The sequence below is a fragment of the Pimephales promelas genome, chromosome 19, assembly GCF_988280905.1.
Source record: "Pimephales promelas chromosome 19, fPimPro1.hap1.1, whole genome shotgun sequence".
Taxonomy (NCBI): domain Eukaryota; kingdom Metazoa; phylum Chordata; class Actinopteri; order Cypriniformes; family Leuciscidae; genus Pimephales; species Pimephales promelas.
Window position 1 is genome coordinate 16,618,727 of NC_142787.1, and position 14,379 is coordinate 16,633,105.

At 38.5% G+C, this 14,379-nt stretch overlaps 1 protein-coding gene and 1 long non-coding RNA gene across 2 annotated transcripts in view; one reads left to right on the plus strand and one right to left on the minus strand.

Moving 5' to 3' along the window:
* Positions 1-8,520: 8,520 nt before the first annotated feature.
* LOC120490739 (uncharacterized) overlaps positions 8,521-14,379 on the plus strand; it is a 56,969-nt gene continuing 51,110 nt past the window's right edge. Inside the window, exon 1 of the long non-coding RNA XR_005625122.2 lies at positions 8,521-8,744. This is a non-coding gene — a long non-coding RNA (uncharacterized LOC120490739). The remainder of the gene's footprint in view (positions 8,745-14,379) is intronic.
* The window catches only part of hcn1 (hyperpolarization activated cyclic nucleotide-gated potassium channel 1), a 112,238-nt gene continuing 107,661 nt past the window's right edge, over positions 9,803-14,379 (minus strand). Inside the window, exon 8 of the mRNA XM_039688126.2 lies at positions 9,803-14,304. Coding sequence (XP_039544060.1) covers positions 13,286-14,304 — 1,019 coding nt within the window. The 3' untranslated portion in view covers positions 9,803-13,285. The remainder of the gene's footprint in view (positions 14,305-14,379) is intronic.

Here is a 14,379-nt window from a genome sequence, read left to right on the forward strand (position 1 = left end):
ATATATATATACGTATGTACATCTGTGTAGCTGATGCTGTTCCTAAATCTATTTAGGAGTGACACAGTTGACTTGCTTCTGGTTTCTTTAACGGCTGTCCCAACGTGTTTCAGGGATCTTGGCAACTGCCTGGCAGACATCCTGGGCAAGGTTGAGAACTTGTTCTTGCTGCTTAGGACTAACTTTCACCCGGCCGTCTTCACCTAACTCTGGAGATCCATCTGTTATCATCCATTCCAGGTGGTTATACAGGTTAGAGCTCAATTTTTGGGATGCCCGCAGGTATGATATCTTGCTGCAGTGTCGGGTCTTCAGTCATACTACCAGCGATCTGGTGACTCCCTCTGGCTTGAGCTGTTCTGGCTTGTCTTGCTTCCTTCAGGGCCTGCTTATGTTGGTCCTGGAGTTCCTAACGTATTCTAGTTGCTGTGTTGTAGGAAGAGACTATGGTGTCAACTCACTTTCTTCTTCATATTCTGCAAGACGTATGCAGAGTATTAGGGTGGTGATGGCGCAGTGGATAAGACACATGCCTTTGGTGTGAGAGACCCGGGTTTGAATCCACTGCGAGATACCAATGTGTACCTGAGCAAGACACTTAACCCCTCGTTGCTCCAGAGGCGTGAGACTTCTGACATATATAGCAATTGTAAGTCGCTTTTGAAAGCGTCAGATAACTGTAAATGAATACTCTGCCTCTTCCGTTTTCTCCTCAAGTTCCTTCAACTTTGAGAGCATGCAGCCAACATTCATTTATGCTGAGCAAATAGAACATACTTTCTGTGGCACAACCATTATTTTAAAAATACCACCTACTTCATAGTGCCTTCTAAGGTGGGCAATCAAGGACTGATATCTGTATGAGGTAACATTGTGAACTCCATGGCTTTCCAAGTATTTATGGAATTTACAGGAGCGGAGGATGCCCCAGGAGGTCGACCTCAGTGATGAGCGGATGGAGGGTCTGCGACCAGTGAACGGGTGGGGCAAAGCTCTCAACCGCGTCGCCGAATAACCCAACCTGGGACCGAGGGGGATCCAGGAACCGATTCTTAATGGTGTCTCTCATATCGGCCAGGTTGAACCAAAGGTGGTGCTCATGGACCACCAAGGTGGACATCGCCTGACCAATGGAACGTGCGGTTTCCTTCGAAGGGGGCAACACACCCGAATCCTCATCTCCAGAGGACTGAAGCTCCCCCTACGATGCTGTGATCGACATCTGATCATCAAGCGGAGCCCCAAAGGACATGGCTGGTAGTTGCAGCACTTGTAAGGTGTGAGGGACCCAAGGAGATTGCCTCAGTGGGGAAGTCCTCACATCAATCCTCAGATCACCCTCAGATCACCCTGCTCATGCACAGAAGTAGGTTTATTTTGAGGTCCAAAATAAAAGCTAGATCGGGCATAGGCGAGGGGACTGCACCTCCCTTGAGGTAAGCAAGTCTCAATCTCAGCACAGTCATAGTCATATTCCCGCAATGAAAACATGAACTATTCACAAAAGTTGCCTCAGCGTTGGGCAGCCCAACACGAAAAAGAAACTATTGTGACCATCTGCTGGCGCCAGGGAATGACCGCATCCATAAACGCACGAGCGGAAAGACATCCTGAAAAGAAACGCAGGGTCACGCTTGTGTTGCTCTTTTAGTGAAAACAAAAAAATAGAAATTCTTTCAGTGCCAAAGTACCCAAGGATAGCCGCGGTATAATCGGGGTACACTCTCAAAGAGGAACGCCCACCAAGACCGACACACACACACACAAGCAATGCTGTGAAAACAGCAGTTGTGAGCTGTAAAATCCTTGAGGCCACCACTGATCGCACAGTCACACCAGCACTGGATACAGAGTCTTGCTTTTCTTGAATCTTAAACATTGCAGCAGTCTGCAGAACTCAGTCAGATGAAAGCTTGGCTCCTAAGTGAAAGACAATGTGTGCGTGCGCCCGCTTCCTGTTTATACCCACGCTGCGGAGCGGGGCACGTAATGCGATCCCTGAAGTGGTCCCGATTACGTTGTCACGTCGATGTTACGCCGCATGTGATCGACTGAAAGGGAACTAAAATTTTACTAGTAGGTACTAAATCAAAACTGCGTAATTGTGGAAGTTTTAAACTTACTATCGCCGACTCTGTTATCTTTCTTTCTTCTCAGGTTAAGAGTCTGAGTGTCATCCTGTATTCATAAACTTCAGATGGTTCAGAATTCAGCAGCTCGGATCATTACACAAACACTGTTGAATGAGCATATTACTCCAGTTTTAGGGAACCTTAATTGGTTTACTTATTGCTTATTGTAAGGTGTTCTTGAGTGTCTTGAAAGACGCCCACAAATAAAATGAATTATTTACTACTAGCTTTTGACAAATCACTCACTCTATATACTGTACAAACAAAACAAATGATGCATAATTTATAGTATGTTTACATTTTACAGAACATTTGTATTGTTCAGTATTGTGTACAGTCTGATATCCAATATAGCTATATAGTTGTTTTTTTTGTCTGTGTGGCCATTCATGTCACAAGCTATCTAGCTAAACTTTCTAAACCTGAATGTAACAACTAGCCATGTAGCTAATTGCTAATGGCAGTTAACGTTTGGTGTAGCCTTTAGCTATCCTTACTAGCCTACTATCTGTCTGACATGAAAAACACTTCAAGGACCACACAAGGCTTCATACAAGTTTATTTCCAATGATTCCTCGCTCCAAACGTATCCCTGTAGCAGCATTTATTCTCATATCTATTTCTTTACCTAACAAGTCCAGTTGAAATTTTGGCAATTTTTCAACTTCTGGTCGAAGCTTATTGAACATATAGGACACATGCCTCTCTTAGAGCATAATATTCTGATCATTTAAAAAAGTAAGTCTCTACTCTCTACCCCATACCTGTGAGGAGTAATGCCGTTTAAAGAAACCACAGAAATTAGCTAAAACGGCTAAAGCTAGCTAAGTAAACTAGTAGAGAATGAATGCTGCTGCTGCAGGGATACATTTGGGATGAGGAATCATCAGAAATATTATTGTTTGAAGACTGGTGTGGTCATTTCAGTTAATTACCATTACAATATCCATATTACCATTATTTTCCCAAAACTTGGGCAGACCTACCGGTCTAAGTCTGTTGGTAACCGTTGGTAACCGTTGGTTGGTTGTTCCAAACTCATAAAAATTACTAAGATCACGCGTGTGTGTGTGTTTGTGTGTTTGTAAGTGAGCCATGATGCTAAATATCCAGCATGTTTTTAAGAATTTTGAGAGTAGTCTAAAATTCTATTGAAATTCTGAGCCTGTTGATCGCCAACTAGTAGTGAAATCATCACAGATCCATTGATTTTGTTTGGATTTTTATCATTTTTTCTGTGGAATGAGTATAGTGTTTGGTGAAAAGAATGGCATATTGCCTGATGTCATAACTTAATGGAATAGTTGATTGCCAATGAAGTAAAGATTAAAATAGTGGAAAAAAAGTGAAAAAACGCCTGTTTTTTTGCATTAAATTGATGCAAAATCATGTAGAAATGTGTTTTAAGAATTATTTTTTCAGTGTATGTTGTCCGCACATGTGTTCTGTGTATCTGGAATGCATTTATTGAGAACCTACCCAACCCACTAAGGATTTGATGAAAAAAATAATTTTTCACATTTTTCTGATAAAAAATAAAGGGTGCGTACACTAAAATGGCCACAATTTTTTTTCGCGATATTTCCGGCAGAGCAGACCCTCCAATTATTTGTTCTTAGGGTCAAAGTTAACAGAAAAAACACAAATAAAAAGTATGGCAGACCATGTCAGGTTCAACCCATTTTTGAGACTTTGGCTCCCTGACTACGAGTGGTCTGGGGTGTTCACTGATATGCTAACACAAAAAGCGCTTTCCAACAGGTTTTATCGTAGTATTTGTACCGTCAGTCAAGTCAATGGAGTCGGACAAAAACTACGATACTATGCTCCACGACACGCGTTACTTCCGCTTTCCAAAGTTCTTGGCGTTCTATGGGAGTGTCGCAACTCTATCTCTCTAGAGATGGTTTTGCGGGAATTTATGTAGATAGGCTACGTCTCTCGTGCGTTTCTCTCATAGAGCTAGTAAGTCCAGACCCTTACACAAACGCCGCTGGACCTCTAGGTTGAAAAATCGTCAATGCAAGTGAATGAGAGAAAATAATTATTTTCTAATCCCGTTTGAATTTTGCAATGAATGTCAACATATGTTGTCTGTGAATTTTTATATAGCCTAATTTTCCGTGTAAAGAATGCTACATTTAGCATACGGTTAGAGTTTGTGTGAGAGAACATTGTGGACTACAACTCGTTGCTGCTTTTGAGGTTTTTGTTATACGTCACCACCACTAGCACACGGATCCCGCTAAACATGCCTGTGTCTGGTGCACTTCACCGCCTTCTTTCAGGGAGAGGACAAACTAGTTGAGCGTGGTGAAAACCGTGATTTGTGGTGGGAAAATGTGTCACATAAGCGACGTGTAGTCTTTCTCGTTATGTCTATTCCACAACTGCTAGCCAAAGAATCACAATATACTGTCAAACTCGTTACATGAGAAATTATATAAATTCACAGACAACATATGTTCACATTCATGGCACAATTCAAACGGGATCAGAAAATAATTATTTTCTCTCATTCACTTGCATTGACGGGTCCAATTGGACCCGTTTTACGGATGGATGGGACTTACCAGCCCTATATCGGTAAATAGAGAAGAATTGGTCAGGCTACTTTGACGTGTATATGGTGTGGAAAAAGTGGAATAAATTGTCACAAGTGAGAAAGGTTGACAAGAAGTACTAAATCTCCAACCTCGAGGAATCACCACTTAAAAAAATGGTCAATAGGGGAGAGATTGTTAGCAAAAAAAAAAGAAAAAAGAGAAAAAAAAGAAAAATGATCTTGCAATAAAATGAGAATCTGGCTTTGCTTTTCGGAGATGGCAAGAACTGTGGGATTTGAGTAAAAGCGACATGGAGATGGTGTTTTTATTACTTGTCACGTGAGTAAAGTATTTAATTTACCTCCAACAGAGCTCATTGTAAAGCATTATCTATTGTGTCATATTCTTCCACGCTGTCACACATAGCCGAAACTCAACTAAAACAATCTTCTTCCGCAAAATGCATGATTAATATAATATAATACCATTAATATAAATAAATGAATTAATTTTTTTTTTTGCCTTTGGAACATCATGAAAAAGTGAATTGTTCACAATAATGGATGTTTGTTACAGTTAACTTTATTTCATGTTTTTTATTCATAATAATACATATAATATGCATACAGGCTATAATAATACGAATTGTTTGATATCTGACGTGGTAGGCCTATACACTTATAAAGACATGCCCAGTTATTTTGACCTTTTCCAAACCCACAGCTTGTTTTCTTAAGATACTCCACTTTTTTTTTTTTTTTTTTTTTTGGAAATAGGCTCATTTAACAACTCCCCCAGAGTTAAACAAAGTTTTTACCGTTTTCAAATCCATCCAGCCGATTTTCTGATATTTAGAACAATATCAGTAACCAGCCAGTTTCTGGTCTCATTGACTTCCATAGTATATATATATTTTTTTCTACTATGGAAGTCTATGAGACCAGAAACTCTCTGGTTACTGATATTCTTCTAAATATCAGAAAATCAGCTGAATGGATTTGAAAACGGTAAAACCCAAATGTTTAATCCTGAGGGAGTTGTAAAATTAGTCTATTTCCAAAAAAGTGGAGTATCCCTTTAAATAACTTTTGGAACATAAAGAAAATATGCTGAATTGGCACAATTGAAAGAAATTCTATCTGAACTGTGTCATGTGAAACCTTCCTGTTTTTGCTGATGTTTTAAAAGTTGGGTGGCCTGATCGGATGAGATTCAGATTATAGGACACAGGTTTTAATAACAGCATTAAGTCACATTTAATAATAAATCGAATTGAAATAGTATTTTAATATGTGCTACTGTTAATTTGTCACAATTTATGGGGTTAGTTCACCCTAATGAAGATTAATGACATACTTGACCCAAACTCATGTTGTTCCAAATATGTAGGAATTTCTTTCCTCCATCATTGCCATAGATGGGACACAGTACACCTAATGCTGCTCAAAATAAATACGTAGATATGTTCAGACTTTGTGTTATTCTGGGAAATCACATTTATGGATTTATAAAAGCTGTCATCTTAACAATTTTTGAATTTTTTGACCTATACCCCATCTTTTGCTCTGACCGTGCATAATCTGAACTTTAAACCTGCTCTGTGTGTGTGTGTGTTCTTCTGTAAGCATGTGAATGCACTTCATTATCCTGCTCATCTCCATGTCATGGTCCTCTTTAATGGATTCATCTGTATTCAGCTTTGCATGAATTCCATTAAGAGCCATTTGGAATTCTGAATGGACGGATTTGGCTTATGTCAAGGGTCTTTCGCCTTGGCTGGTTTTGTGTTGCTGTTTCATTTCCTCTGTGAAGTAATATGTGAATTAGAATAAAACTTCTGGTTACTGTCAGCCATTGGATTTGGAAATCTTCCTTGGTAAATAAAAACATTTGGTGTGTAGAGATGTGTTACTTTCAGTCTGATTCATTATATTTATTGAAAGGATTAGCTGTGATTTCTGGGAAGCCACGCTATGGTGTTTTTGAATTGACATGAAATGTTGTCACTGCTTTGCTCAGATCTCATGTTTCAGTTTGCCTGTCAGCTTTTCTTTTATCCCTGTGTGTGTGTGTGTGTGTGTGTAAATTTACATTCATACACATCTATTGAATTTGTTTGAAATCATTTATATTCAAACAGAATTACTGGGATGTGGATTGATTACTTTAATTTAGATGTGAATTAGTGATGCTGATGGCTTGTTTCAAACCTTAACTTAAACAAAAAATGTATTACTACATTATCACGTGTTGTAAAGTTTCTGTGGACTTGATAACAAAATTAAACAGAAATAAAATAAACTAAAGGTAACATTTAAAATGGTCTGGAACTGAATAATATACAATTAAACTGGTTTACTTTTGTTTCACTCTTTGTATATATGCTATCATCTTTTATATTAATAATAATTGTAATATTTTTCAAATTTAAAGATTGAATGTCGGACATGTGCAACGCTTTATATTCTAAAATAAGCACCGAAATCGAATACTTCCCTACTGCGAAAAACAGTAAGCCAACAAAGTATGTCAGAATACATTTAAAAAATAAAATATAATGAAAAAAGTGAATTAAAAAGTATCTTAAAAAGACCTACTACTTCCGGCGAGATTATGAAGCGCACATTCAATGGACACTTTAGTATCCCATGAGGCCACTGGAGAGGATTTATGAATGGAAGTGAACTGACACCGAAGGTCACATGACAATAACAACATGGCGGATGTAGTTCGTCCAAATTTCATTCATACCCATATTCATACTATGTAAACAGTTGTGAAGTAAGTTTCAACCCAAATATCTACAGAATGCAATTTTATGTGATGAATATACTTTAACATGTATAATGAATTCCTGATTAATAACCCAGTTTGGGTTATTAAATCAAACTCTGTAGAGGATTTGCATATGAAGAGATGCAAATATTTCATTCTATCTCTGACTTATTAAGCATTCAGAAGTATTATAATCCCTATTGTTAAGTGTGAATTATGAATCCAAACTGTGCGTAAGGTGTCCTGTTAATCAGAACCAACTGTCAGGAGTCTTCTGTCAGAATGTATGAATACTTCATGACTGATAACTGCAACGAAGGGTAATGAATGGAAATCCTGACCATCCCAAAGAGATGATTTTTCATATTGCCACAGGAGTCACTGACATTCCCTCTCTGTTCCTCACTCCAAATTTATATTTCACTCTCTCTCACTGTCACTGTCACACACACATTTTTTTTTTATCTCTATAGCCTACTTTTACAGAAAGAGAAGGCCAAAGCAAGATGACCTTTACACTAAGAAACTGTCAGCCAAAGAGTCCATCTATAAGTCTGAAACATATTCAAATGGTTTCATTTGACATTTAGTTTAATTTCAATAAAATTCCTTCTTTTCTAAGCTATTTTAAAGCAACATACCAAAAAAGAAAAGACTGTAATATTAATGACACAGTAGAGCATGTTATGATTAATTGTCTTAAGTATAAGGAGGAAAGGATGAGGCTGAAAAACTGGTTTAGAAAATAAAAAGATTAGATTTGAAATTAAGGAACTATTACAAATGAATTCAGGTCATGTAGGGTATAGAGCCATATTTGTCTTTAAGTAAAACAGGGCTTAGTAGAAGGATATAGTTGTATTAGAAAGTTGTATTTAATGATAATGTGTGGATATTAATAATTGTATTAGATATTTATAAAGTTATTTATTGGTTTTATTATGGATTTATGTATTTATATATTTATTTAGTGAGGAAAGGCTATTTTGATCCACACTCCATATCAGAAGGTGGCGGTAATGCACACTTAAAAGTTGTTTGCCAACCGCCAATAAAAGAAAAAAGAAGAAGATGATGCACCTGTTTTGAGCTTGTTGCCCAGTCTATGTGTTAAGACATTGTTTCTTTTTTTTTTTTTTGTTCTCCAAATACAGAAAATGAATGACTTTTTTCTCATGTGACCTGGAATTTACCATTTTTTTTTTTTTTTTGTGGAATAATCATGTATGGATTTATTTGACTTTTGGACACAAAATGGAGGATTCTAGTACAAGGGAAGACAACTAATTCAGTAAGGATCTTCTTTTCTTTAATTGTCTTAAGAGATTGGACTGATTTTCTGTTTACATGAAGTGGATGGATTTCTTCTGTTGTTGTCAATTGTTTGTAAAGCAGCAACCATCTGATTGGTTCAGTGATGAACATCTAATACCAATATCTGGATTTATTAATCTGTGTTAGTAGAAGTGTTTCAAGAGCATTGCAAGTTCTGAGGTGTTCTGAGTGATTGTTTGTTGCTAGGCGTAGGTGGCTCAATTCAGAACAGCCTATCCTTAAAAGGATAGTTCACTTTGAAATAAATTTTTGATATGTTTTAGATTACCTCAACGAACAGTATTTATATTGTTTTAACCTTATGCAACCACAGCCACGCCCAAGTGATCTGAGGGCACAGACACTTCTGAGGGCTGGAAAGCACTGGAAGTGATCTCTCGTGCGTGTATGTATGTCACTCATTGTTTACACAAAGATTTCGGTTACCTTTAACTTTGAAGATGTAAACATATTTAGATATACAGGAAATCGCAATGGAAGACGATATCGATATATCAACAGAAAGCGTTGAATTTTTTCCAAAACCGCACAACAGATCACTTCCGGCGCTTATATGCAGACTAAAGCGCCCGCACCCTCAGATCACTTGGACGTGGCTTTGGTTACAAGAGGTAAAAACAATAAAAATACCGCTTGTTTCGTGTCTTAGGCCATCAATGTGTAGAGTAAACAACTGTAAAGTGTCTTGTTGTGAAACGTCAACCCGATCACACTAAATGCGTCTCTATAGCACGCAGTGCGTTTATCGTGCAATTTATACGTGAAAATAAGTTTTTACATGCATAGGATACACATGGGTTGGTTAGGGTAGGTTAGTGGTGTGGGATGTGTGTGTAGCCTATTACATGCAAATGAACTGCGTATCAAATGGACGCGAAAACTGCGTATCATGCACGTAAAAACTCATTTTCGCGTATAAATTGCATGATAAAACACAATGCGTGCTATAGAGATGCATTTATGTGAGAACAGGTAATTGCGCAACTCGTCACAAAAACACACAGAAGCCTGGTGGTAAATGGCAATAGTTCTTTTATTTTCTCTCTATGCTTTAAAGGTTTATTATTTACAAAGAAAAAAAAATGAAAATCAAAATATTTTTTGACAAACACCGTTTGTCTGCATATAGGTGTAAGAAAGTATACATTTACCTTTCTCTTATTCAGGATCAAGTAACTAATTGTTCATGTTTTGTTATTTATTGAATGACTTTTGTACCTGCTTTTTTTTTTTTTTTTTACTTTTTTTTTTAAACCAAGCATTGGTGTGCATGAACGAGCATAATGGAAAAACAAAATCAGCTGAGATTAAGAGTTTGAGGCCTGTTCTAGAATCTTCCATCATTTGCATCACATCATTGAACATTTTAAACAAAATGATTTCACCTGAATCGTAGAGGCTGCAAACCAAACATTTAGTTTTTTCCCTTTATTAAAACATCACTCCTTCCCTCTTGTTCTTTTGCATTGTTCATTTCCAATCACAAACACAAATATATGATAAAAATAAATAAAAACAAACAAACATACAAAGACATGTGCTGGTTTTCTTAAACACCTCCTTAGAAAGTGACAGGAGCCTCTCTCACTCTTTTTTTTACATTTTTTTTTTAAGTGTATTGTTGTATAAGCGTCTCTCCTTCATGTTCATATTCCACTCCAGAATTCTAACAGTATTTAAAGCTGAGAGGAAAAAGCACATTAACACGGGAAGCATTCCCCTCCGAAGGCAAGTACAGTATGAAAAGCAGATACTCAGAGTACCGCTGACCATCCTATCTGTACACTAGTTTCTATACACTATGGCATAGCAGGAGTTAAGCACTTTTTGTTGTATTTAACCCCTTTAGTTAACCAACTAATGTACAGTATATGTTTCTGCTTCTAGATCTCTCTCTCTCTCTCTTTAAACAGAAAGTGCAATTCACAATGAAAGTTTGTATTGAAATGTTTCACTTTGGCCAGTTTCGTTCCACACAACATCAGTGGCTATAAAGTTAAGTTCCACACACATTTAACCATTCCCAGGATCTCTCGTGATTCCAGTCGATACTGATTAGTCTTTTAAATGCGAATAGATGTACTCGGTATTTTCACATGTGCCAAGCAAAGACCGCTGCGATCCCATTTTCTTTTTGCTCCGATACGTTTGGCCGTTCCCATTGCTTTTTGTTCTCATTGGAAAACATAGAACACACACACATATACACTTGTTTACATACGCGTGTGCGAGCGCACGCACACACACACACACACGAGTCACACTCATGAAAGGAACAGGATGAAACATGGCTATAGTTTAGGCACAAATACTCAAGAATGTCCTTTTCGTGAAAATTCAATGTTTCTGATACGCACAGAGAACGTCTAGGCAGACAATAAACAAAAAACATAATCTCACAATACATTTAAACGTCAACATTTTTTAAATAGTTTCTCTTTTGAAGTATTCGTGACAATGCATGCGTTCATGGTCGCTGAATGGGGTTTGCACTGGTACAGTACTGACACAAGTGGTGGTTTTGTCTGAGTATTGTCCTCTTTTAAACATTGTGCAAGGGGGCTTGGAGACTTTGGACAGGTCAGATGAGTTTTTGCTTAATTCTACCGAAGTTCGGTTGCAGTATTGTAAGAGTAAATTCAAAATGGTCATCGAAGTCACTGTTTGTTACCCCTTGTTAAATCTGTTACTGCCACCTCAAAGTCTTAAGCCCCAGACTGCATGATTCAACGAACGGGAGAGATAAAAACCTTAATGCAAAGCAGCTTCTGTTTTTTCTTTCTTTGAACATCTATATTTATCCATCTGTTCTCTCTGATACTTTGTTGGATTCACATAATTATTAGTTTCTGCTGCTCACTTGGATAATTGTGTGTGTCTGCAGTGCCATTGGTTTACAGATGTTGCATAAAGGTTAGACTTAAAGGTTGATGTTTTTGTAAAAACTAACATTACATACAGTGAAAATAAATACATAACTTAAAGCGCTAGAATGTTTTTCACAGTCGTTAAATATGGGGGAAAAAAAAGGAAAATGCATAATCAGAACATTCTAGTTCTGTAACGGAGTAGTGTGTACATAATACTGATCCATGAGAAGAACACTATTTATATGAAACTATTATAAATAAAAGCGTCAGGCGTCTGGAGGCTTCCTGTTCCGTCAGCCCAGGAAATGATCAAATACATTTTGATGGATTGTAAAACATAAATGATGATGTAACATAATTTGCATTAAGCTTAGCTGCTGCTGCTGATGATGAATGCCCCCCACCCAACCCCCCATTCGTATACCTTTATATTTGACCAGCAAGATATTTTGGAATACATATATTCTTTAGTGCTACCTACAGTATAGTGCTACTATTTGCATTAAGGTTTTCTTATCTCTAATGATTGTTTCTGATGTTTGTTGTCAGTCACATATTACCATTTGAATATATATATATATATATATATATATATATATATAGACATTACCCAGGCGGCTGACAGAGATAAGACATTGCCATGTTTGAGAAATGCACCACACATTACTTTTGTAAATACTAGTTCTACAAAACTATGTACAACACACATATAGGTAATCTTCATATCACAGTCTATTGCATAATGGTGATAATCTTTAGTTTTATAAATAGTGTAAATGTACAGTCTTTAAGTGACATTTCATAATGTCTGTCTCGTTCTGAAATCAGATATAGAAAATAAAAACCATCCGATTTGACCACACATCCTTCGTAAAAATAAATTAAATTGAAATAAAATAAAACGAACAGAAAAAATACATTTATTCCCTTTAATGCACAAAGGCTGCCTTGAAACGCAACGCAATTACTGCACAACACGAAGTATTGCAGATGTCGAAACTACACCTTGATGTGGTGCGCCGAGCATTTTCTGATATTATCTTTTGTTTTGTTTTTCCAGCGGGTAAAAGTTTGTAGATGTGCTTTTAAAACTTGTCAGTATTTCCCAGGTTCGATTTGCGCAAACATTTTCCACAGTGATGCCAAAAGCTGCTGAATGCTGGACTTGTTTTGTAATCTTCTTGTCAAGAACAAAAAAAAAAAAAAACACATTCAAAAACATCATTGCATTCTTGTAATCAAAAACGAAAAATCTGAACCGTAAGGAAAACGTCAACAGAAAAGAACATCTTCAGACACGTTATAGTCACATATGTTAGAGAGGAAGACTTGCGTTTATACTAGAGTTTTTCTTTTTTTTTCCCATATGGACAATGCCAAATATTCTAGTTGGATTTGCACATATATATATATTTGTATAATATACATTCTTAAGTTGAAGGGGAAGTGTGTCTAAAATATAGTACAAGGAAATTCTGTACAGGGTAGCTATGAGGTTATTTATTTATTTTTTTTCAGAGGAAGTTGGAGAAAAAAATACAAGTCTTTTCCCCCATTTTTTGTCTCTCCATAAAAATCAATCAAAATCTCTTTTAAAAAAAATGAATGTGAAAAAAGTAAAACGGGATCATAAATTCGATGCGAACCGCATCTTGTCTTGTTCCGTCTCTGTACTGCTTAAGACTGCCGACTCTCTCCTGGAGCCCGTGGAATCCCTGTGCTGGGCACTAGAAGGCGCCATGCGCACGGGCGGTATGGCGCCCGATGACATCTGCCGGAAAAGGGCAACCCTCTGTGGGACGTTGGTGCGGATGCCGCTTTGCAGCACGGAGCCTGGGGCCTGGACGCCTGCCGTGGATCCCATGGGTGGCTGAATGGAAGCCAGTGGTTCGCCTGATGTGGGGTGTGCTCGGGCAGCCAATGAGGCCTCGTGGGGCAGGGACGGCTGTGAGGCAGAGAGATGGCGTATGTCCTTGCTCAGGCTGCCTGACTGGAGCGCCTGCGTGCTCTTGTGGACATCGCTCCTCTGAGGGGACGCCCCTTGCGATTGCTGCGGCTGTTGTTGAGCCGGCTGTTGTGGTATGGAGACGGGAGAGGACTGCTGGGGTAAGGCTTGCTGTACAAGGGACAGTTGGGAGGCCGTCGGCGATCCGTACTGGAATGTTCGGCTAGCTATAGGGGTTTGCACTGGGGGACTGCAGATGGACGTGGTGAACGAACAGGGGGACATGATCGCCCCTGCCGGCTGCTGCAAGGGCGTAGGGGGATTCTGGGAAGAGGTGCTCAAGTTACCGTAAGAAACGCTTGGCGCCGAAAACGTCACGCCCTGTGAGGGCGGCACGCGGCCTGATGGGGTTATAGTGGCGGAGGTGCTGTAGCTTAGTGGGGCGGCCTGCTGCTGTAATTGGTTGTTCCCAAGAATAGCAGTCGCTGTAGTGAACGGTGGCTGAGCGGGAGAGTTAATGATGGAGTTTCCAGACATCGGCGTGGAGTTCATCCCCGTGACCGATTGCTTCCGATCCACCATCATCACCATCTCTCGGTCCTGCCGGATGATCTGCTTCAGCAGCTCGTTCTCCTGAGTGTTGAAGACGCCGGCGTTCAGGTCCTTCTGAAATTTCTGGAGCAGGAGTGAGTTCTTCTTCCCTGTTGAGGGTGAAACCGAAAGATAGTCAATCTTTAGTTTAGGCTGAGCAGATAACAACTAGACCAAATAGAGTA